Source organism: Pseudorasbora parva, chromosome 1, assembly GCF_024679245.1.
Source record: "Pseudorasbora parva isolate DD20220531a chromosome 1, ASM2467924v1, whole genome shotgun sequence".
NCBI classification, from domain to species: Eukaryota; Metazoa; Chordata; class Actinopteri; order Cypriniformes; family Gobionidae; genus Pseudorasbora; species Pseudorasbora parva.
Window position 1 is genome coordinate 68,082,159 of NC_090172.1, and position 26,206 is coordinate 68,108,364.

The 26,206-nt window shown below is 39.9% G+C and overlaps 3 protein-coding genes across 3 annotated transcripts in view; 2 read left to right on the forward strand and 1 right to left on the reverse strand.

Moving 5' to 3' along the window:
* cyld3 (cylindromatosis (turban tumor syndrome) 3) overlaps positions 1 to 21,761 on the forward strand; it is a 101,120-nt gene extending 79,359 nt beyond the window's left edge. The window contains exon 17 of the mRNA XM_067447634.1: positions 21,739 to 21,761. The gene's annotated coding sequence lies outside the window, so the exon portion shown is untranslated. The remainder of the gene's footprint in view (positions 1 to 21,738) is intronic.
* LOC137075430 (mucin-3B-like) lies at positions 1,444 to 13,436 on the forward strand. The gene is made up of 10 exons (XM_067443984.1): positions 1,444 to 1,447; positions 3,460 to 3,528; positions 3,978 to 4,082; positions 4,306 to 4,397; positions 4,486 to 4,627; positions 5,723 to 7,888; positions 8,244 to 9,094; positions 9,542 to 10,058; positions 10,530 to 11,597; positions 11,953 to 13,436. Exons 1-10 carry the CDS (start codon positions 1,444 to 1,446, stop codon positions 13,434 to 13,436), a joined length of 6,498 nt encoding a protein of 2,165 aa, XP_067300085.1.
* The window catches only part of LOC137075485 (uncharacterized), a 12,412-nt gene continuing 4,188 nt past the window's right edge, over positions 17,983 to 26,206 (reverse strand). Inside the window, exons 2-5 of the mRNA XM_067444119.1 lie at positions 21,610 to 21,738; positions 21,068 to 21,129; positions 20,750 to 20,955; positions 17,983 to 18,807 (exon numbers count right to left, since the gene is read on the reverse strand). Of these exons, the coding sequence (XP_067300220.1) occupies positions 17,983 to 18,807; positions 20,750 to 20,955; positions 21,068 to 21,129; positions 21,610 to 21,738 (1,222 nt within the window). The remainder of the gene's footprint in view (positions 18,808 to 20,749; positions 20,956 to 21,067; positions 21,130 to 21,609; positions 21,739 to 26,206) is intronic.

Sequence of the window (26,206 nt, forward strand, 5' to 3'; positions counted from 1 at the left end):
AATGTATGATGATGTACTCACCTTAGTTAATGTTTTAATGAAGGCGTTGTTTATCCATGAAGTCGTGAATGAAAGACGTTGAACTCCTGTTAGTTCCTGATGATGCATGAGATATTAATGCATGTAGTAATGCATAATTCATGCATTAATCAATGCATAAATTCATGATAATTCATGTACCCTTACTGCAAAGTGTTACCCATAGGACTTAATAATGTTGAGTGTGTTGTACTAGATGCCTTCTAAAAGACTTTACTTAGTAAACTTTACTTAATGTCCAATAATTTGAACTTACTTTTGAACTATTTGCATGCTATGCCTTTGTTACTTAGAAAACACAAGTAAACATTACTTGACTGGTTTGAGTACCATTTTGCCAAAGGAAAAAACACACACACACACACACACACACACACACACACACACACACACACACACACACACACACACACAAAAAAAAAAAAAAAAACAGTGAGCGGGCAAAAGGTTGAGGCGGGGCATTTCTAAATATCCGTATCACTCATTTCCTCCACTTCTGCAGTCATCGGTCTTCTCAGTTGCCTTCACTCATTTTCCAGGAACCTTGAATGTTATTGAAAATACAACTAAATACTTTGGGAAAACGTCACATAAGCTGACTTCATAAATTTATGTAGATTTCCTAAAATTTCTCACCATTATGGTAATCAATGTTCCCTTTGGTTGGGCACTTTATATTATTTACAGTAATATAAACTTAATTTATATTACTGTAAATGTCTTCCTATTGATGTAGCAATGCAACACGAAATCACAGTTATCTGATTTCAAAGGAAGGGAAGTAATAAGTATATATATATAATACCAATTAATGATCTTTTAACATTGTATTGCTAACATTTCTGACAAATGTTTAATTGTGTTGATATAATGCCTCTATATTTGTGACAATATCCAACAATTGACCCCGCTTGAGTCACACACAGACTTCAACATTCAGCATGCAAAACACAACAATGGTACAAAAATGTTTTACTCTTAATAAGACCATTACAAGTTCATTTGCTGTCATTATTGGGGTTATACTGACAAAAAGACAGCAAATAAAATGGTCAAATAAAGCCAAAAGTAATAAAACGGAGTTATGTGTGCCCTGTGATTCATTTATTCATGCTGCAATGCATTCTGGGAGTACATTTCCTCAGCTCACAGATATAATTATGTCGACTTGAATGGTTTAAGTAAGAACAACTTGATGCAATTAAGCTTACTTAACTGAGTGTTAAAAGGGGCGGTGAAATGCTGTTTCATGCATACTGAGCTTTTTACACTGTTAAAGACTTGGATTCCCATCCTAAACATAGACAAAGTTTCAAAAACTAATGTTGGACGTTTGATGGAGTATTTCTGTGTCAAAAATACTACTTCCGGTTAGTCATAAGTTTCGGCAATTTTTTTTCGATCATGGGTCCACTTGACGTTAAAATTTCGTTAAAAAGAGCGTGACATTACACTATTCTGACTCTGACGTGCAAAACCGTTTTGCTTGCTACCTCTAAGGTCTAGTCACATACAATAGTCCATAAACCGGATCATGTCCTCATAAACTGCGCGTAAAGACACACAAAGGCCCCTAAATACAGTACATACCACAGAGACGGACGTCCTGATGTTGCAGTTTCTCCTGTTCAGTTTATTTCAGCCTCAGATTTGATTGTGGATCATTATCTGTATTAGCTGAGATAGATGGGTTTCTCCACGCTTGAGGACGTCTCCGCTTTGCGCGCTTGTCATTCTTTAGCTCCGCCCACACGATACGCCTCCAGGCGCTCGTTTTTTTCCAGAAAGACTCGGTACAGCCTATATTTCTTTTACAAATATGATAAAACTAAAGACTTTTCGGAGATATGAAGGATGCAATACTACTCTATAGGTACTCAAGATTGACATGAGATTGACTGAAACTGAGTGTTTCACCCCCCCTTTAAGTTCAGCTGCCAATCAGTTTCCACACATTCTTCTAGTAAAATGAACAAGCAGACATTAAAAGAACTATTTTGTTCGAGTTCAGCTTACAAACCCCAACTTATATATGTAATTTGGCTGAACTTTTGAATTTGAGTTACTTGTACTCAAGTTTTACGGTAACCTCTACAAATACACAAGTTAACTCTACAAAGTAGTATCAAGTCACAAATGATGACCTAATTTGCTTGAAGACCCAATTTCCACAACTTTTCTAAGTAAAGTCAACTTATTACTTTTTACAGTGTGATTATTGCACAGCATCTTGTTTATGTTTATCAGCCAAGCTCTAATTCAATATTTCAGCTAATAACTTCTGAACCCAACCAAATTCTCTACTCTATTGAACTCATCCTACAGATTTAATATGATTATTAGCTATGATACGTGTTGACAAAAGTCATCAAGTTACAGTTAATTACAGCTAATTATCAAAGTTACAGTGAATTGAGCTCAGAGAAGAGCAATGTGATGACAAAATAAATAAGTACAGTATATGAACAAACCACACACGGTTATTTCTATCAAGGTTTGTCAAAACTTTGACAAACCTTTTCTAGATTCTCACAAACTTTGATTTTCAAAAGCATTTGCTTGTAAAATGTTAAATGAGTTTGGTTTATTTCCACAAAGCCTTGAGAATATAGCATTTAACTTGTCTAGTAAATGTGCCGCATAGGGATCACACACAAAAAATGACTTGTTGAATTTATTTAAAAGAGCAGCGTCAAGTGGTTACATACAACTATATTGAGTATTTTTATTAATTAGTTTTTTTACAAATAACAATTGTTATATGAACAGAATAAATACAAGTAACTCAAGATACAATCCAAATGAATTTGTCACGTTACATAATCTTTATATGTGCAGTTAACTTACCGGTAATAATGTTGTTAAATTAATAAAGGTTGATTATGTTAGGATCATTTACCTTATTTAATTAACTATTTGCTCTACACGTGTAAGGGGAGATCTATTAAATTACAACAAGCATATTTTTAGAAATAACATGCAAAAATAACGAATTGGACAAACTCAGTTTAATTAAGGCCAGGAATGAGTCCTTACAGCCTAAACACAGCACCACTAAACCACAAAAATACAGAAACTCCTCTAAACGTCCAACATAACTGAACATTAAACGCTAACATAAACTAACAACATCTTTCCCTTTACTGAAAAACACTTTAATCCCTAAATTTACTCTCCTAATGCAGTCCCTTGCAAAGCATGCTGGGAACTACAGATCCACTGCCCAGTTTGTTCGTTTCACTCAGTAATGTTAGGGTGACCGAACAAACACTTATTACGTTAAGCTGTCGATACTCATTTTTAGTAGAAACAACTCAGCAAATTTAAAGGTCATGTAGTTACATGAGTTTTTGTACTTCTTCTGATAATGTTGCGTTTTGAACTGAACCACTCTTGTTTTTACACCTTTTGTGTCTGCAGATATTTCTACATACTACAAATACTGTCCTCAGTGTGGACTACTGTACCGGTACCAAGAGTGGAGCGAAGGTCTGCATAATTTCAATGACCATGTCCTTCTTGATCTACCTCTCTGCCTCTCTATTAGAAACATGTTGCAGGTGAGGCTTATATTTTTTCTTTATTCTTTAATTTGTCTGTTTGTATTATTATTTCAATGAATAGTAGTAATTAAGAGTGCAATTTCTATATCATAGGTCCACACTGCAGTCAGCAGAATAGTTGAGTATTTAGAGTTAACTACTGGTGTCCAGTTCCCCTCAGCCGATACAATTCTTCATGGTTATCTTCATTTTGAAGCTCTAACAGACCATGAATATCAGTATTCGTGTGTGACCTGTGGTGACCATCCGCCTGTGGTCATAATGGACCTTCACAAGAAGGCATCTTTTCATCTGTCAGAAAAAAAAAAAACTTTTAGTTTACAGATTGCACAGAGGTAGACCATGGTTTATTTTATTTTTTCTTTATTTCCTTAGTGAGTGACCTTGCACAACCTCCAGAAGATTTCAATGGAGATGTGGATTCAGAACAGTTTTGGAAGGCACTGACAGAGGAAAGAATTGCCCGAGGATTTGTTTCAAGTAAGAAAGCAAATCTACCAGAAATTATGAAATGTTACACCTATGTAGATTTGTATTTAATAAGATAACACAAAAGGTAAAATGCTGATTTCTACGATATACTGACAAGTTTTGTTTCCCAAAGGTCAAAAAAACAATCCATTCAGTGTTCCTCCAAGTTTTCATTTTTGGGCACCCTGGATAGGGAGACATACACGCCGCTCAGACTGTGTTCTTAACACAGAATTTGAGAAGATCCGTCCAGCAAAACCAGCAGAGGTCTCTGAGATAACTGTCTCAGAGGATCGTCTGAGAGATGAGCTCAGCAAACAGAGGGTAAAGTCTCTATTCAATGGTGTCATTATTTAATGTTGTTGTCCTATTAAGGGTTAAGGGATTCACTGACACACATTTCCTTTAATAGGTGCAGGTGATTAGAAATTTATGCAGAGAGTGTGGTTTGGATGCCACTGTATCTCGAACTGACCTCCTTTTAAGACTTTCACAAGAAATGAAGTCACGAGAGGCATATGACAAAGTTTTTGAGAAAATTTGGGCTGCCTCAGGTAAACCTCAATATTGCAAATGAGAACAGTAATAGCAGCAGCTCTAAAATATACAATGGGACATTGATAACATGATTAGGTCTTGCATGAGTATACAAAGGATTACCGTTTCTAAAAATCTGCTTTTCTTTTATGTATTTGCATTTTAGGTGGTTGGGCTGTGATTATGTGTCCGTGTGGCATTGTCTACAGTTTGAAATGCAACATCCGAGCAGAGAGCCCGCGTGATTTTGCAGACATGCTTCTTTCATGGAAGCATATGCCAAACATTGTCATCTACGACTTTGCACGTGGACTGTCAACCCACACTAACCTAAGACAACCACAAACAATACCCTTCAGACTATTTGAAGGGAGGTTAATGGACCCAACTGCAGAAAACATAGCGAAAGCCAAAGCTGGAAAGATAAAGGTGTCACTACCCTGGCTGACATGCAAAAAGGAAAATCCTGACCCTGATGGCCACCCTATTACTGGTTCAGCAGAACATTATGTTCTGTATGACCGGTTCCATGAGGACAACACAAAGGACGCTCGAGATTCACTGCGGAAGCTTCGCCTGGTCCCGCAACTGGCTGGAAAAGTTAACAGCCAAGTCGTGGAACAGTTATTTTCAAAACTAAAAAAAAACAACTACTTCCTAAACATGGCTTTGCCGTCGACTCATGTGTTCCTCATGCGAAGCATAATTAACCATTACAATATTCGCAAAAATGAAGAACGACTTAAGCACATGAAAAAGGAGTTTCAGACAAACATTCTAATGAATGTCCACAGCCAGGCTGTTTTGGGTAATTTTTCACTGTAATTGTGCACTTTTGTTATGAATGTAACACTTTATTACTCATTGGACTGATCTGTTCATTTATGTTTTTGTAGAACATATAACATCTGAGGAATCAATGGATGTGTCATTGGGTAAGTAAATTGTGTCCAGTCCCCTCCCTCAGGTTGAGTTACACAAATTACTTGCTCACTAAGTGCAAACAGGCACACTAACTTATTACTAAATTTAAAGCATACACAACATTTATGATTTCTAAGCTTGATTGTTTTTTCTTGATGTTTTTTTGTTTTGTTTTACCTTACTTTCAGTAGCAGTGCCAGACACCCTTTTAAAACCCTCAGCAACACCTGAAACATTTGCCATCCTTGCAGTGGCCGAGACTGCATCACCAGCCATTACATCAACCATTGCCATCCCTGACGTGACCGAGACTGCATCACCAGCCATTACATCAACCATTGCCATCCCTGCAGTGACCGAGACTGCATCACCAGCCATTACATCAACCATTGCCATCCCTGCAGTGACCGAGACTGCATCACCAGCCATTACATCAACCATTGCCATCCCTGCAGTGACTGAGACTGCATCACCAGCCATTACATCAACCATTGCCATCCCTGCAGTGACTGAGACTGCATCACCAGCCATTACATCAACCATTGCCATCCCTGCAGTGACCGAGACTGCATCACCAGCCATTACATCAACCATTGCCATCCCTGCAGTGACTGAGACTGCATCACCAGCCATTACATCAACCATTGCCATCCCTGCAGTGACCGAGACTGCATCACCAGCCATTACATCAACCATTGCCATCCCTGCAGTGACCGAGACTGCATCACCAGCCATTACATCAACCATTGCCATCCCTGCAGTGACCGAGACTGCATCACCAGCCATTACATCAACCATTGCCATCCCTGCAGTGACCAAGACTGCATCACCAGCCATTACATCAACCATTGCCATCCCTGCAGTGACCGAGACTGCATCACCAGCCATTACATCAACCATTGCCATCCCTGCAGTGACCGAGACTGCATCACCAGCCATTACATCAACCATTGCCATCCCTGCAGTGACTGAGACTGCATCACCAGCCATTACATCAACCATTGCCATCCCTGCAGTGACCGAGACTGCATCACCAGCCATTACATCAACCATTGCCATCCCTGCAGTGACCGAGACTGCATCACCAGCCATTACATCAACCATTGCCATCCCTGCAGTGACTGAGACTGCATCACCAGCCATTACATCAACCATTGCCATCCCTGCAGTGACTGAGACTGCATCACCAGCCATTACATCAACCATTGCCATCCCTGCAGTGACCGAGACTGCATCACCAGCCATTACATCAACCATTGCCATCCCTGCAGTGACCGAGACTGCATCACCAGCCATTACATCAACCATTGCCATCCCTGCAGTGACCGAGACTGCATCACCAGCCATTACATCAACCATTGCCATCCCTGCAGTGACCGAGACTGCATCACCAGCCATTACATCAACCATTGCCATCCCTGCAGTGACCAAGACTGCATCACCAGCCATTACATCAACCATTGCCATCCCTGCAGTGACCGAGACTGCATCACCAGCCATTACATCAACCATTGCCATCCCTGCAGTGACCGAGACTGCATCACCAGCCATTACATCAACCATTGCCATCCCTGCAGTGACCGAGACTGCATCACCAGCCATTACATCAACCATTGCCATCCCTGCAGTGACCGAGACTGCATCACCAGCCATTACATCAACCATTGCCATCCCTGCAGTGACTGAGACTGCATCACCAGCCATTACATCAACCATTGCCATCCCTGCAGTGACTGAGACTGCATCACCAGCCATTACATCAACCATTGCCATCCCTGCAGTGACCGAGACTGCATCACCAGCCATTACATCAACCATTGCCATCCCTGCAGTGACCGAGACTGCATCACCAGCCATTACATCAACCATTGCCATCCCTGCAGTGACTGAGACTGCATCACCAGCCATTACATCAACCATTGCCATTCCTGCAGTGACTGAGACTGCATCACCAGCCATTACATCAACCATTGCCATCCCTGCAGTGACCGAGACTGCATCACCAGCCATTACATCAACCATTGCCATCCCTGCAGTGACCGAGACTGCATCACCAGCCATTACATCAACCATTGCCATCCCTGCAGTGACCGAGACTGCATCACCAGCCATTACATCAACCATTGCCATCCCTGCAGTGACAGAGACTGCATCACCAGCCATTACATCAACCATTGCCATCCCTGCAGTGACCGAGACTGCATCACCAGCCATTACATCAACCATTGCCATCCCTGCAGTGACTGAGACTGCATCACCAGCCATTACATCAACCATTGCCATCCCTGCAGTGACCGAGACTGCATCACCAGCCATTACATCAACCATTGCCATCCATGAAAGCTTTAGCATAAGTTCTGCCAGGAAGACTTAATTATTACGTCACTTTAACTTCTATCTATCCAATCACATTCTAATACTCAGGTATAAAAGATCGGTACTTACTCATGTTTGAGTTCGCAGATGCTGACGCTCCAATTCACCGCCATCCTCCCCACCACCTCCAAGTCAAATCCTTCCCTACTCCACCCCACCACCACCACCAGGATGGTCCCTTCCATACCTCACGGGGGGGTCGGCTGCGCCTCTGCCTTCATCTTCAGGCAGGATATGCAGAGTCCATACCCTCTGATTGCGAGCTACGGACGGGGCCTATGCCAAAGTACTTTATTGCTTGCTGGGTTGTTAATAAATGGATTATTGTCACAGTATCTATTCTCCCGAGTCTTTCTGGCAGAACTGCAGTGACCAAGACTGCATCACCAGCTATTACATCAACCATTGCCATCCCTGCAGTGACCAAGACTGCATCACCAGCCATTACATCAACCATTGCCATCCCTGCAGTGACCGAGACTGCATCACCAGCCATTACATCAACCATTGCCATCCCTGCAGTGACCGAGACTGCATCACCAGCCATTACATCAACCATTGCCATCCCTGCAGTGACCGAGACTGCATCACCAGCCATTACATCAACCATTGCCATCCCTGCAGTGACCGAGACTGCATCACCAGCCATTACATCAACCATTGCCATCCCTGCAGTGACTGAGAGTGCATCACCAGCCATTACATCAACCATTGCCATCCCTGCAGTGACTGAGACTGCATCACCAGCCATTACATCAACCATTGCCATCCCTGCAGTGACCGAGACTGCATCACCAGCCATTACATCAACCATTGCCATCCCTGCAGTGACCGAGACTGCATCACCAGCCATTACATCAACCATTGCCATCCCTGCAGTGACCGAGACTGCATCACCAGCCATTACATCAACCATTGCCATCCCTGCAGTGACCGAGACTGCATCACCAGCCATTACATCAACCATTGCCATCCCTGCAGTGACCGAGACTGCATCACCAGCCATTACATCAACCATTGCCATCCCTGCAGTGACCGAGACTGCATCACCAGCCATTACATCAACCATTGCCATCCCTGCAGTGACCGAGACTGCATCACCAGCCATTACATCAACCATTGCCATCCCTGCAGTGACTGAGACTGCATCACCAGCCATTACATCAACCATTGCCATCCCTGCAGTGACCGAGACTGCATCACCAGCCATTACATCAACCATTGCCATCCATGAAAGCTTTAGCATAAGTTCTGCCAGGAAGACTTAATTATTACGTCACTTTAACTTCTATCTATCCAATCACATTCTAATACTCAGGTATAAAAGATCGGTACTTACTCATGTTTAAGTTCGCAGATGCTGACGCTCCAATTCACCGCCATCCTCCCCACCACCTCCAAGTCAAATCCTTCCCTACTCCACCCCACCACCACCACCAGGATGGTCCCTTCCATACCTCACGGGGGGGTCGGCGGCGCCTCTGCCTTCATCTTCAGGCAGGATATGCAGAGTCCATACCCTCTGATTGCGAGCTACGGACGGGGCCTATGCCAAAGTACTTTATTGCTTGCTGGGTTGTTAATAAATGGATTATTGTCACAGTATCTATTCTCCCGAGTCTTTCTGACAGAACTGCAGTGACCAAGACTGCATCACCAGCCGTTACATCAACCATTCCCATCCCTGCAGTGACCGAGACTGCATCACCAGCCATTACATCAACCATTGCCATCCCTGCAGTGACCGAGACTGCATCACCAGCCATTACATCAACCATTGCCATCCCTGCAGTGGCCGAGACTGCATCACCAGCCATTACATCAACCATTGCCATCCCTGCAGTGACCGAGACTGCATCACCAGCCATTACATCAACCATTGCCATCCCTGCAGTGACCGAGACTGCATCACCAGCCATTACATCAACCATTGCCATCCCTGCAGTGACCGAGACTGCATCACCAGCCATTACATCAACCATTGCCATCCCTGCAGTGACCGAGACTGTATCACCAGCCATTACATCAACCATTGCCATCCCTGCAGTGACCGAGACTGCATCACCAGCCATTACATCAACCATTGCCATCCCTGCAGTGACCGAGACTGCATCACCAGCCATTACATCAACCATTGCCATCCCTGCAGTGACTGAGACTGCATCACCAGCCATTACATCAACCATTGCCATCCCTGCAGTGACCCAAAACTGCATCACCAGCCATTACATCAACCATTGCCATCCATGAAAGCTTTAGCATAAGTTCTGCCAGGAAGACTTAATTATTACGTCACTTTAGCTTCTATCTATCCAATCACATTCTAATACTCAGGTATAAAAGATCGGTACTTACTCATGTTTGAGTTCGCAGATGCTGACGCTCCAATTCACCGCCATCCTCCCCACCACCTCCAAGTCAAATCCTTCCCTACTCCACCCCACCACCACCACCAGGATGGTCCCTTCCATACCTCACGGGGGGGTCGGCTGCGCCTCTGCCTTCATCTTCAGGCAGGATATGCAGAGTCCATACCCTCTGATTGCGAGCTACGGACGGGGCCTATGCCAAAGTACTTTATTGCTTGCTGGGTTGTTAATAAATGGATTATTGTCACAGTATCTATTCTCCCGAGTCTTTCTGGCAGAACTGCAGTGACCAAGACTGCATCACCAGCCATTACATCAACCATTGCCATCCCTGCAGTGACCGAGACTGCATCACCAGCCATTACATCAACCATTGCCATCCCTGCAGTGACCGAGACTGCATCACCAGCCATTACATCAACCATTGCCATCCCTGCAGTGACCGAGACTGCATCACCAGCCATTACATCAACCATTGCCATCCCTGCAGTGACCGAGAGTGCATCACCAGCCATTACATCAACCATTGCCATCCCTGCAGTGACTGAGACTGCATCATCAGCCATTACATCAACCATTGCCATCCCTGCAGTGACCGAGACTGCATCACCAGCCATTACATCAACCATTGCCATCCCTGCAGTGACCGAGACTGCATCACCAGCCATTACATCAACCATTGCCATCCCTGCAGTGACCGAGACTGCATCACCAGCCATTACATCAACCATTGCCATCCCTGCAGTGACCGAGACTGCATCACCAGCCATTACATCAACCATTGCCATCCCTGCAGTGACCGAGACTGCATCACCAGCCATTACATCAACCATTGCCATCCCTGCAGTGACCGAGACTGCATCACCAGCCATTACATCAACCATTGCCATCCCTGCAGTGACCGAGACTGCATCACCAGCCATTACATCAACCATTGCCATCCCTGCAGTGACCGAGACTGCATCACCAGCCATTACATCAACCATTGCCATCCCTGCAGTGACTGAGACTGCATCACCAGCCATTACATCAACCATTGCCATCCCTGCAGTGACTGAGACTGCATCACCAGCCATTACATCAACCATTGCCATCCCTGCAGTGACCGAGACTGCATCACCAGCCATTACATCAACCATTGCCATCCCTGCAGTGGCCGAGACTGCATCACCAGCCATTACATCAACCATTGCCATCCCTGCAGTGACCGAGACTGCATCACCAGCCATTACATCAACCATTGCCATCCCTGCAGTGGCCGAGACTGCATCACCAGCTGTTACATCAACCATTGCCATCCATGAAAGCTTTAGCATAAGTTCTGCCAGGAAGACTTAATTATTACGTCACTTTAACTTCTATCTATCCAATCACATTCTAATACTCAGGTATAAAAGATCGGTACTTACTCATGTTTAAGTTCGCAGATGCTGACGCTCCAATTCACCGCCATCCTCCCCACCACCTCCAAGTCAAATCCTTCCCTACTCCACCCCACCACCACCACCAGGATGGTCCCTTCCATACCTCACGGGGGGGTCGGCTGCGCCTCTGCCTTCATCTTCAGGCAGGATATGCAGAGTCCATACCCTCTGATTGCGAGCTACGGACGGGGCCTATGCCAAAGTACTTTATTGCTTGCTGGGTTGTTAATAAATGGATTATTGTCACAGTATCTATTCTCCCGAGTCTTTCTGGCAGAACTGCAGTGACCAAGACTGCATCACCAGCCGTTACATCAACCATTCCCATCCCTGCAGTGACCGAGACTGCATCACCAGCCATTACATCAACCATTGCCATCCCTGCAGTGACCGAGACTGCATCACCAGCCATTACATCAACCATTGCCATCCCTGCAGTGACCGAGACTGCATCACCAGCCATTACATCAACCATTGCCATCCCTGCAGTGGCCGAGACTGCATCACCAGCCATTACATCAACCATTGCCATCCCTGCAGTGACCGAGACTGCATCACCAGCCATTACATCAACCATTGCCATCCCTGCAGTGACCGAGACTGCATCACCAGCCATTACATCAACCATTGCCATCCCTGCAGTGACCGAGACTGCATCACCAGCCATTACATCAACCATTGCCATCCCTGCAGTGACTGAGACTGCATCACCAGCCATTACATCAACCATTGCCATCCCTGCAGTGACTGAGACTGCATCACCAGCCATTACATCAACCATTGCCATCCCTGCAGTGGCCGAGACTGCATCACCAGCCATTACATCAACCATTGCCATCCCTGCAGTGACCGAGACTGCATCACCAGCCATTACATCAACCATTGCCATCCCTGCAGTGACTGAGACTGCATCACCAGCCATTACATCAACCATTGCCATCCCTGCAGTGACCGAGACTGCATCACCAGCCATTACATCAACCATTGCCATCCCTGCAGTGACTGAGACTGCATCACCAGCCATTACATCAACCATTGCCATCCCTGCAGTGACTGAGACTGCATCACCAGCCATTACATCAACCATTGCCATCCCTGCAGTGACTGAGACTGCATCACCAGCCATTACATCAACCATTGCCATCCCTGCAGTGACCGAGACTGCATCACCAGCCATTACATCAACCATTGCCATCCCTGCAGTGACCGAGACTGCATCACCAGCCATTACATCAACCATTGCCATCCCTGCTGTGACCGAGACTGCATCACCAGCCATTACATCAACCATTGCCATCCCTGCAGTGACCAAGACTGCATCACCAGCCATTACATCAACCATTGCCATCCCTGCAGTGACTGAGACTGCATCACCAGCCATTACATCAACCATTGCCATCCCTGCAGTGACCGAGACTGCATCACCAGCCATTACATCAACCATTGCCATCCCTGCAGTGACCAAGACTGCATCACCAGCCATTACATCAACCATTGCCATCCCTGCAGTGACCGAGACTGCATCACCAGCCATTACATCAACCATTGCCATCCCTGCAGTGACCGAGACTGCATCACCAGCCATTACATCAACCATTGCCATCCCTGCAGTGACCGAGACTGCATCACCAGAAGCTACTGTTTTGGGACCAACAACCCTGTTGGAATATTTTTCACCAGTAAAACCATGGGAAAGAGACTGGCATCCAGTGCAAGAAAAACTGGTAAAATGATTATTGTTGAAATTTAATATGCATGCATTTGCAGTCGAGCACTATTGTTCAGCAATGTAACAATTTTTTTATAGCTTGATTACGTGCTGGACGTCAATCGGCCTGGAGCTGAAATTATTGTCAAGGGGGGAAATTGTGTCTCATTAGAGAGGAATTTTGGAGCTTGGGTTTGCTAAGGGATATGGATTCTCACGTAAGCAGTCTGCTTTTAGAAAGCTATATTTGTATTTACACGTTCACTAATGAGTGACTAATTTAGTTATTTCTTGCAGATTGGAAACGCCTGCATGCAGCTTATTATTGAAATGTTATTATCTCTATATATATATATATAGAGAGAACTTTTATGTTGTTCCTACTTGGAAGGAAACCCCAAACATTGTTACAGCATTACCGGTGAGTGTATAGTGAGTGGGAGGTAAAAACTATAGAAAGGCATAATTTCTTATTTAATTTTTTTTACAATTTCTAAAATCTATTTTAGGAGGATGCGGATATGAAAGACTTGCTAGTCTTCCCAGCATGGACAAAAGCTAATGGTCCTGACCACTACGTTGTCTGTGTAAGGAATTATTTCTTACTATATTATGTGTTGGATTACAGCATAATTGGTGTGTTTCTAAAACTAAACTTATCATCAATGCTTCTTCCAAGAACTTTAAAATGAAATCGTTTTACATCTTAACGCATTATAGATTATGAGGCCACTTCGAAGGGAGATGGTCTTTTTAGACTCTGATTACACAGAGCACGAATCCGGCTTTGGAGATGAGGAATACAGAGCAATTTTTAGGTCCATCTATGAATGAAGTTTCAGCCTCCCATTTTGGCTACGTTCCTTTAGCCATTTCTAGCTTTTGTTCTACTATACAATTAGCTTTGTTCAAAGTTTAAAGATCATGGTTTATAGCCTTTACTCTAGTTTTTGGCTATGTTCTCCTAGCCATTTCTTGCATGTTTTGGTCATGTTCATTTAGCCTTTTTTGCATGGTGTGTCTGTTCTCAGGTTGCAGATGAGCTGTCATTTAAATTTGATCAATCATATTAATGTTTTTTTCTACAGACAAATTGCCAACCAAATTGATCCAGGGATCTGGACAGAAATGACTGGAAAGGATTTTTCGGTGATAATTCTACTGCAAAATATTTTATTTTGCATACATACCTTTTATTTATTATTAATTTCTAAACTGACTTTTTCTCCTTTTCTTAATCATAGGCTTTGCCACGTCAGACAAGAGGGAATGACTGTGCTGTTTTTGTGCTGATGGTATGGGTCTTTAATTTGTATATAAGTAAGGTTTAGGGAACAGTGTTAATAAAAGCTTGTCTCCTATATTTCAGTACACTCTATCAATGGTCTGTGACATTGAGTTCGATTTCCAGGAAGTAAGTTAATAAAAATATATATATATTTTTTTAAACTTTATTTGGTAAAAGTAGAAAACAGTATGACCTTTACCTGGGCATTTATTTCAGGTTGACATGCCCGCAATTAGAAAATGGTGGTGCCTTGTGCTAATGGAACGATTTCAAATTGACGGGTATGTCAAAAAGTATTGTACGTTTTAGTCAAATGTTATTCAGAGGTCCCATATATGAGTAAAATCTGTCATATTACTTTTGAATATGTTGTCAATACAACCTTTAATTTAGCATGAGTAACAAAATACCCTTAATAACTCTCTTGAGATTTTTTTTCTTTTTTTTTTCTTTAATTGCTCCTATAATTTTTATTATTGTTTGCAAGCTATGGGCGCAGGTTTGCATCCTGGACGGATGAGGCAAAATGCTTATTAGAGGCAAACACAACCTCTGTATAGGTTAAAAAGAAGCACCACACATGATGTCCCACAGCACGTCCAAGCAGTCCAAGATCGGACAAGAACCGAAAAAACACTGGTGGACTGCATTGTAACTTCCAAGGCAACAGAGCAGCATTTAGTGGTACTGAAATGTTTCCTTTTCACCATTTAAATAGCATTCCCAAATGACTCACCCAGGGCTGTGATCATTATCAACTTCAACATTGTCAATTGATTATCCAATTTGATTTTAGCTATATTTTGTAATGTTTATTCCAATTATTAATTAATGGCTTATGTATATATATATATATATATATATATATATATATATATATATATATATATATATATATATATATATATATATAAAACAAAAAATTTTGTTTGCCCCCAGGGTGTTCTCAGTGGGAAACCATCAAAGTGGTTCCCCCTAAAGCCACGTGTGCCAGTCTACATGGACAATGAACAGCAGTGTGCCATTCTTTTTGAACACCTCAAAGCTCTGCTGGATAATTCTAAAACTCAACTGAACTTCACAGATGAAGTGGAGTTCATTTGTAGCTTCCTTTTTCCTGAGGTAGGCATTAACATGTTTGTCAATTGGATTCTTTCTATTATAGCCATATTTGCAGTGTTTTATTTATTTATTCATTCATTCATTCATTCATTCATTCATTCATTCATTCATTTATTTATTTGGACAGGCCATCATTCATGGCTTATGTGAGATGCAGGCATTGTCCCAGCAGGAGGCTGAGGAGGTGTTCCTCCGTGGCCCTACTTATCACCCTAGGTATGCTTGTAAGTTGTATTTGCAAGAAAACTAAATATTTTGACCAATGGCATTCATCTTTTATTTTAGTGAAGTCGAGGAATTTGACAGAGTGATTGCAAAAAGCATGAAAAAAGAAGGAACATTCTCCTACCAGAAAGTAATTATTTTACCTTATGCATTTACATTACATTTTACATTTATTCACTTAGCAGACGCTTTTATCCAAAGCAACGTTTTAATGAAGAGTTTTTTTAATGCAATTGAAGATGAAAAGTAAATTCACTAACACAATTATTTCTTCCTTTTTTTCTTTGCTTTGTCCTGTTTACAGCAAGATGATGTTTAGGTGATTGTTAAATAAAGTACAGAATTGTTTATTATTGGTGTTTTGTCTATTCTTATTTGAGTTTTTCTTTGCATTTAAAATATCAAAAAGCAAGTTTTGTAATGTTTGCATGGTATAATGTTAATTAGACCCTTATAGGTTGAACTGGAAGAAACATTGGAATTTGAATTATAAAACATTGTAACAATATAATATCACAAAATATTTTTCAGAAGATAGTTCATTCTGTTCATTTTCTTTCAATTACACCCATGCTCAAAAAAATAACAACTAGGTAATTTGTTAGTCAGAGAACACAATGAGTTGGTTTGGCACATGCATTAAGCAGGGAATGCAAATATTCTGAGAATGCGGGACTCTAAGTGCGGGTGTTATATGATCTTCCGAACAGCAGGAGGCGCTGTCTCGAAAAACGAGGGGTCTGAGAATGCGGGACTGTGGGTGCAGGACTGTAGGTGCAGGCTCCGAGTCTGCAGCTTCATAATGTTGTAATATTTCCAAAAAACGAAATTTCGAGCCAAAGTAATGAAGTGGTAAAAATTACCACCATGCAAATTAAATTCAGCCCTTCTCTGGCAATTAGGCTACAACCCGACTGGGGAACGGTAATAAGATAAATGTTCTAAATAAATATGCACATAGCCTAATAATAATGATAATTAAAAAATACACATTAAAAAAATACACAACTTTAAATAAACTCAAATATTCTACAATGTTGCTTATAGACAAATTACAATACCATAATAATGATTGAGTAGCTAGGCTATATTACAAGATGTTAGGCTGCACTATGTCTAAGGGAAAAATCCAAACTTCAGTCTATTTTAACGACATGTAGGACAGCAGATAGAATATATCAGAAAATATCACATATAATATAAAATATCGTTCTCTCCAAGAGATTATAATACTGGGTTGCAGTCACACCGACTGGGTTAAACATTTACCGTTTCTGAGGGCAAGTGCGCTGATCTGCCAGTCTCTTCAAAGGAAGATTACAAACACGAACACGAGTGGTTAGCTTGACGATGTGAGTACAGAAATCTTCCTAGATAGTTTGTCTCCTTGCTGCTTCTTGATTCTCGCGCCTAGTGAGCTTGCTGACAGGCGGTTGTCATGACAATGATGTAGTTTAAGGAGGCACAAGTTCGCGTTCATTTACACTGAATCAAAACCACTTCTATGTCGCCTTTGATACTAGGGGCCGAGGTGGGTCAGACCCGGCATATTTTAAGTCTGCTTTAAGGCGGCATCGCATCTTTACACAGAATTTTGAGCAGACACAGACCCGCGTTAGACCCGCCTTAACTCGGCTGTGTAAAGATGCCTTAACATTCAAATACACAGAAGTACTAGTAAAACACATTTAGAGTTTGTAGAACACACACTGGTGTCTATGGATGCAGCCATAACAATCCATGCAAATATCATTTGCCGAAATGTAAATGTTTCTTAATGTAAGAATTTTTTGAAATTTTGACTAGAAACAAGATAAAAAATACTAAGTAAGAAAAGCATTTTCTGCAGTGGACTTCTTCTGACGTGTCATTAACTTTTACTTTAAAAGCAAAGACGTGACGTTTCCCGTGGTTAATTGATAAGCTTTATTATGTCTCAAGTGGGGTTTCCGCTGCACTCGTCCTCCTTGAACCTTCTCAAACGTCTTCGGTTGTGGTCACCATTCTTTCCAATGGCCTGCTGCCTTTCCGGAGTCTTTCTTTGGTTTTGAGCTGTTTTCGTCGTCCTACCGTCTGATTTTGAGGTTGTTCTCTCGTCAAGCGCCGGGATCTTTTTCTGCTTGCGTCTTCTCCGTCCCCTCTTCTGTTTGTTGTTTCGCTTTACGTCCTTTTCATTTATGTTTGTCTGTGTTTCCGTTGCGTTATTTCTCTGAGAAGCGTTGGGAATGTCCGTATCCTCGTTTCTCTTTTCCTTAGCACGTCCACCACTCGCTGGGGATTTTAGGTGTTGTATGGCATGAGTGAATGTTGCATTATGGGCTTTGTAGTTTTGAAGGCTTAAGCAGTTGGATTGGACAGTGGTATTAAGTTCACCAATGTAGGAGGTCTCGTCTTTTTGTCCTGAAGAGTTTCCATCGGCTTCTGGAACAAAGTCTTGGCGAGCAGAATTAACTGTTTCTTGGCCGTGGGGATTTGAGGTTAATGTTTGAAATGCATTCTGGTCGTCATTATTCTGTATCTGCAATAATGCGGGTGATGTGGATATCCAAGATACGTGCTGTGTCATGTGATCTTCACATTGTGGAGCGAATGATGGCTGAACCTGTGCTTTAGAAACCGTAGCGTTAGTCCATTTGGAGCAGCCTGCGACTGGCTCAGGAATGGTGCTGGAAAAGATATCCAGGGACTCTTCCTTCAGGAGGTCTGTGAGGTTCTGATCCGTGGAGAGAAGAGAGTTGATATAGTCCATGTCCAAACCAGCCTGGAAGAGAGAGATAACGAAACCTTTAACCCAGTAAAACCAGCATATAATAGTCTGAACGTGCAAAGACTAAATCAAACGGCCTTTACAAAAATAAAGGTAAAACAACGATGACAATTTCGAAGTTGCAGGAGAACGTGAGATGGGAGTTTTTCAGCTCTGGGTCGGTACTTCCACCTACGTGACCTTTTGACATCATACGCCGTGAAGAAGAAAAACACTGAAGTCGAGCATTTGATGTTAAAAAGTATATAAATGTTTATTTTTTTCTTGAAAATGGCATTCGGAAGATATGAAGTCAGAATTGTGAGATATGAAGTTGTAAGATATGTAGTTGGAATTGCGAGATATGAAGTCAGAATTGCGAGATATGAAGTCAGAATTGCGAGATATGAAGTCAGAATTGCGAGATATGAAGTCGTCAGATATGTAGTCGGAATTGCGAGATATGAAGTCGTCAGATATGTAGTCGGATTTGCGAGATATGAAGTCGTCAGATATGTAGTCGGAATTGCGAGATATGAAGTCGTCAGATATGTAGTCGGATTTGCGAGATATGAAGTCGTCAGATATGTAGTCGGAATTGCGAGATATGAAGTCGTCAGATATGTAGTCGGATTTGCGAGATATGAAGTCGTCAGATATGTAGTCGGAATTGCGAGATATGAAGTCAGAATTGCGAGATATGAAGTCGTCAGATATGTAGTCGGAATTGCGAGATATGAAGTCGTCAGATATGTAGTCGGATTTGCGAGATATGAAGTCGTCAGATATGTAGTCGGAATTGCGAGATATGAAGTCGGAATTGCGAGATATGAAGTCGTCAGATATGTAGTCGGAATTGCGAGATATGAAGTCAGAATTGCGAGATATGAAGTCGTCAGATATGTAGTCGGAATTGCGAGGTATGTAGTTGTAAGATATGAAGTCAGAATTGCGAGGTATGTAGTTGTAAGATATGAAGTCAGAATTGCGAGATATGAAGTTGTAAGATATGAAGTCAGAATTTTGCGAGATATGAAGTCGTCAGATATGTAGTCGGAATTGCGAGATATGAAGTCGTCAGATATGAAGTCGGAATTGCGAGATATGAAGTCGTCAGATATGTAGTCGGAATTGCGAGATATGAAGTCGGAATTGCGAGATATGAAGTCGTCAGATATGTAGTCGGAATTGCGAGATATGAAGTCGTAAGATATGAAGTCAGAATTGCGAGATATGAAGTCGTCAGATATGTAGTCGGAATTGCGAGATATGAAGTCGTAAGATATGAAGTCGGAATTGCGAGATATGAAGTTGTAAGATATGAAGTCGGAATTGTGAGATATGAAGTCGTAAGATATGAACTCAGAATTGCGAGATATGAAGTCGTCAGATATGTAGTCGGAATTTGCGAGATATGAAGTCGTCAGATATGTAGTCGGAATTGCGAGATATGAAGTCGTCAGATATGTAGTCGGAATTTGCGATATATGAAGTCGTTAGATATGTAGTCGGAATTGAGAGATATGAAGTCGTAAGATATGAAGACGGAATTGCGAGATATGAAGTCGTAAGATATGAACTCAGAATTGCGAGATATGAAGTCGTAAGATATGAACTCAGAATTGCGAGATATGAAGTCGTAAGATATGAAGTCGTAAGATATGAAGTCGTAAGATATGAAGACGGAATTGGAAGATATGAAGTCGGAATTGCGAGATATGAAGACGGAATTGAAAGATATGAAGTCGGAATTGCGAGATATGAAGTCGGAATTGGAAGATATGAAGCCGGAATTGCGAGATATGAAGTCGGAATTATATTTTTAAATGTTCCATACTGTGGCGAACGATAATCATAAATAATGAACAAATACTTCAAAAAAGAGCCTGAAATATGCAATACGAAGCAAAAGACGCCGCTGTGCGTTAATGACGTGCCCATCTGGATTTGACGTTACCTCGGAGGTAAAGTCGCAGTTGTTGAACATCTGGTTGAGGTAGAGCGCACACACGTCCTCCTCATCGGCTGCGTTGACCTCTGACCCATCGCTGACCTTTGACTCTACGGCGTCCATGACCTGAGAGTATTCGGTCAGCACGCGCTCGGCGAGATCTTCCACCGGACGCTCCTGGACCGCCTGCTTTGGTCTTTTACTCGTTTTACCTGATGGACAGAACTCTGGTCATTGTTTACGGTCTAATTCAGTCATGAACTTTAGCTTATGTCAAATCAATCAGCCTTCAGTGATAACTGAGGCATTATAATAACCCCTGACCTGTGGGTTTGTCCATCTGATCTTCATCTGATCTCTTGTTCTGTTCGTCCAGCTCAATGAACCTAGAGCAGTATAAACAGTCAATAAAGCTGTAAATTCACAAACGCAGAGTCTAATGTCAGATTAGAGAAATACACTGCAAAAAATGATCTTCTTACTTAGTCATTTTGTCTTGTTTCTAGTCCAAATATCTATCAAATCTTAAATCAAGATGCATTTACTATATCAGTAAAACGACATAAGATATTTTTTCTTGTTTTGTTGAAAATAAAATCAAAATGAAGAGAGTTTTTGCTCAAAATAAGATAAATAATCTGCCAATGGGGTGAGAAAAATAATCTTAATTCAAACAGAAAACAAGATTATTTATCTTATTTTAAGCAAAAACTCTCTTCATTTTGAGTTATTTTTCCCAAAACAAGACAATTGCTTAAGCTTGTCTAATAAATACTTCTTGTTGTTTGGACTAGAAACAAGACAAAAATACTGAGTAAGAAAAGCATTTTTTGCGGTGTGTGTGATTTGTTGATTTCTCAGCTCACATCCTGGCAGTGACGTGATATTGCTCACGCTCAAAGGCCGGTATTTTCCTCCACTTCTCAACGGCTACGGTAATAGCAGCTGAGAACGGCAGATCAGGATTCTGAGCTGCGAGAGAGCGGATCACACGACTGAGAGAGAGAGAGAGAGAGAGAGAGAGAGAGAGAGAGACAGAGAGAGAGAGAGAGAGAGAGAGAGAGAGAGAGAGAGAGAGAGAGAGAGAGAGAGAGAGAGAGAGAGAGAGAGAGAGAGAGAGAGAGAGAAAATTACATCAAATAACAAAATGAGATATAAAGTCAGAATTGAGTGATATAAAGTCAGGATTGTGAGATATAAAGTCAGAATTAAGAGATATAAAGTCAGAATTGAGTGATATAAAGTCAGAATTGAGTGATATAAAGTCAGAATTGAGAGATATAAAGTCAGAATTGAGAAATATAAAGTCAGAATTGAGAGATATAAAGTCAGAATTGAGAGATATAAAGTCAGAATTGAGAGATATAAAGTCAGAATTGTGTGATATAAAGTCAGGATTGAGAGATATAAAGTCAGAATTGAGTGATATAAAGTCAGAATTGAGTGATAAAGTCAGAATTGTGAGATATAAAGTCAGAATTGTGAGATATAAAGTCAGAATTGTGAGATATAAAGTCAGAATTGAGAGATAAAGTCAGAATTGAGTGATATAAAGTCAGAATTGTGAGATATAAAGTCAGAATTGTGTGATATAAAGTCAGAATGGAGATATAAAGTCAGAATTGAGTGATATAAAGTCAGAATTGAGAGATATAAAGTCAGAATTGAGTGATATAAAGTCAGAATTGAGAGATATAAAGTCAGAATTGAGTGATATAAAGTCAGAATTGTGATATAAAGTCAGAATTGTGAGATATAAAGTCAGAATTGAGAGATATAAAGTCAGAATTGAGTGATATAAAGTCAGAATTGAGAGATATAAAGTCAGAATTGAGTGATATAAAGTCAGAATTGTGATATAAAGTCAGAATTGTGAGATATAAAGTCAGAATTGAGAGATATAAAGTCAGAATTGAGTGATATAAAGTCAGAATTGTGAGATGTAAAGTCAGAATTGTGTGATATAAAGTCAGAATTGTGAGATATAAAGTAAAGAATTGAGTGATATAAAGTCAGAATTGAGAGATATAAAGTTAGAATTGAGTGATATAAAGTCAGAATTGAGAGATATAAAGTCAGAATTGAGAGCTATAAAGTCAGAATTGTGCGATATAAAGTCAGAATTGAGAGATATAAAGTCAGAATTGAGTGATATAAAGTCAGAATTGAGAGATAAAAAGTCAGAATTGAGAGATATAAAGTCAGAATTGTGAGATATAAAGTCAGAATTGAGAGATATAAAGTCAGAATTGAGAGATATAAAGTCAGAATTGAGAGATATAAAGCCAGAATTGAGAGATATAAAGTCAGAATTGAGTGATATAAAGTCAGAATTGAGTGATATAAAGTCAGAATTGAGAGATATAAAGTCAGAATTGTGCGATATAAAGTCAGAATTGAGAGATATAAAGTCAGAATTGAGTGATATAAAGTCAGAATTGAGAGATAAAAAGTCAGAATTGAGAGATATAAAGTCAGAATTGTGAGATATAAAGTCAGAATTGTGAGATATAAAGTCAGAATTGAGAGATATAAAGTCAGAATTGAGTGATATAAAGTCAGAATTGAGTGATATAAAGTCAGAATTGAGAGCTATAAAGTCAGAATTGTGCGATATAAAGTCAGAATTGAGAGATATAAAGTCAGAATTGTGCGATATAAAGTCAGAATTGAGAGATATAAAGTCAGAATTGAGTGATATAAAGTCAGAATTGAGAGATAAAAAGTCAGAATTGAGAGATATAAAGTCAGAATTGTGAGATATAAAGTCAGAATTGAGAGATATAAAGTCAGAATTGAGTGATATAAAGTCAGAATTGAGAGATAAAAAGTCAGAATTGAGAGATATAAAGTCAGAATTGAGAGATATAAAGTCAGAATTGAGAGATATAAAGTCAGAATTGAGTGATATAAAGTCAGAATTGAGAGATAAAAAGTCAGAATTGAGATATAAAGTCAGAATTGTGAGATATAAAGTCAGAATTGAGAGATATAAAGTCAGAATTGAGAGATATAAAGTCAGAATTGAGTGATATAAAGTCAGAATTGAGTGATATAAAGTCTGAATTGTGAGATATAAAGTCAGAATTGTGAGATGTAAAGTCAGAATTGAGTGATATAAAGTCAGAATTGTGAGATCTAAAGTCAGAATTGAGAGATATAAAGTCAGAATTGAGAGATATAAAGTCAGAATTGAGAGATATAAAGCCAGAATTGAGAGATATAAAGTCAGAATTGAGTGATATAAAGTCAGAATTGTGAGATATAAAGTCAGAATTGAGAGATATAAAGTCAGAATTGAGAGATATAAAGTCAGAATTGAGAGATATAAAGTCAGAATTGAGAGATATAAAGTCAGAATTGAGAGATATAAAGTCAGAATTGTGAGATATAAAGTCAGAATTGAGAGATATAAAGTCAGAATTGAGTGATATAAAGACAGAATTGAGAGATATAAAGTCAGAATTGTGAGATATAAAGTCAGAATTGTGAGATATAAAGTCAGAATTGAGAGATATAAAGACAGAATTGAGAGATATAAAGTCAGAATTGTGAGATATAAAGTCAGAATTGAGAGATATAAAGTCAGAATTGAGTGATATAAAGTCAGAATTGAGAGATCTAAAGTCAGAATTGAGCGATATAAAGTCAGAATTGTGAGATATAAAGTCAGAATTGTGAGATATAAAGTCAGAATTGAGAGATATAAAGTCAGAATTGAGTGATATAAAGACAGAATTGAGAGATATAAAGTCTGAATTGAGAGATATAAAGTCAGAATTGAGAGATATAAAGTCAGAATTGAGAGATATAAAGTCAGAATTGAGAGATATAAAGTCAGAATTGTGAGATATAAAGTCAGAATTGAGAGATATAAAGTCAGAATTGAGAGATATAAAGCCAGAATTGAGAGATATAAAGACAGAATTGAGAGATATAAAGTCAGAATTGAGAGATATAAAGTCAGAATTGAGAGATCTAAAGTCAGAATTGAGCGATATAAAGTCAGAATTGTGAGATATAAAGTCAGAATTGTGAGATATAAAGTCAGAATTGAGAGATATAAAGTCAGAATTGAGTGATATAAAGTCAGAATTGAGTGATATAAAGTCAGAATTGTGAGATATAAAGTCAGAATTGAGTGATATAAAGTCAGAATTGTGAGATATAAAGTCAGAATTGAGTGATATAAAGTCAGAATTGTGAGATATAAAGTCAGAATTGAGAGATATAAAGTCAGAATTGAGAGATATAAAGTCAGAATTGTGAGATATAAAGTCAGAATTGAGAGATATAAAGTCAGAATTGAGTGATATAAAGTCAGAATTGAGAGATCTAAAGTCAGAATTGAGCGATATAAAGTCAGAATTGTGAGATATAAAGTCAGAATTGTGAGATATAAAGTCAGAATTGAGAGATATAAAGTCAGAATTGAGTGATATAAAGACAGAATTGAGAGATATAAAGTCTGAATTGAGAGATATAAAGTCAGAATTGAGAGATATAAAGTCAGAATTGAGAGATATAAAGTCAGAATTGAGAGATATAAAGTCAGAATTGTGAGATATAAAGTCAGAATTGAGAGATATAAAGTCAGAATTGAGAGATATAAAGTCAGAATTGAGAGATATAAAGTCAGAATTGAGAGATATAAAGTCAGAATTGTGAGATATAAAGTCAGAATTGAGAGATATAAAGTCAGAATTGAGTGATATAAAGACAGAATTGAGAGATATAAAGTCAGAATTGTGAGATATAAAGTCAGAATTGTGAGATATAAAGTCAGAATTGAGAGATATAAAGACAGAATTGAGAGATATAAAGTCAGAATTGTGAGATATAAAGTCAGAATTGAGAGATATAAAGTCAGAATTGAGTGATATAAAGTCAGAATTGAGAGATCTAAAGTCAGAATTGAGCGATATAAAGTCAGAATTGTGAGATATAAAGTCAGAATTGTGAGATATAAAGTCAGAATTGAGAGATATAAAGTCAGAATTGAGTGATATAAAGACAGAATTGAGAGATATAAAGTCTGAATTGAGAGATATAAAGTCAGAATTGAGAGATATAAAGTCAGAATTGAGAGATATAAAGTCAGAATTGAGAGATATAAAGTCAGAATTGTGAGATATAAAGTCAGAATTGAGAGATATAAAGTCAGAATTGAGAGATATAAAGCCAGAATTGAGAGATATAAAGACAGAATTGAGAGATATAAAGTCAGAATTGAGAGATATAAAGTCAGAATTGAGAGATATAAAGTCAGAGTTGAGCGATATAAAGTCAGAATTGTGAGATATAAAGTCAGAATTGAGCGATATAAAGTCAGAATTGTGAGATATAAAGTCAGAATTGTGAGATATAAAGTCAGAATTGAGAGATATAAAGTCAGAATTGAGTGATATAAAGTCAGAATTGAGTGATATAAAGTCAGAATTGTGAGATATAAAGTCAGAATTG

What these genes read in the sequence shown, in the direction of transcription:
- LOC137075430 (XM_067443984.1), top strand. An exon ending in ATGAGCTCAGCAAACAGAGG is followed by an intron (nt 4,398 to 4,485) that starts GTAAAGTCTCTA and finishes TTCCTTTAATAG; the next exon opens with GTGCAGGTGATTAGAAATTT. An exon ending in CCATGAAAGCTTTAGCATAA is followed by an intron (nt 11,598 to 11,952) that starts GTTCTGCCAGGA and finishes TTATTGTCACAG; the next exon opens with TATCTATTCTCCCGAGTCTT.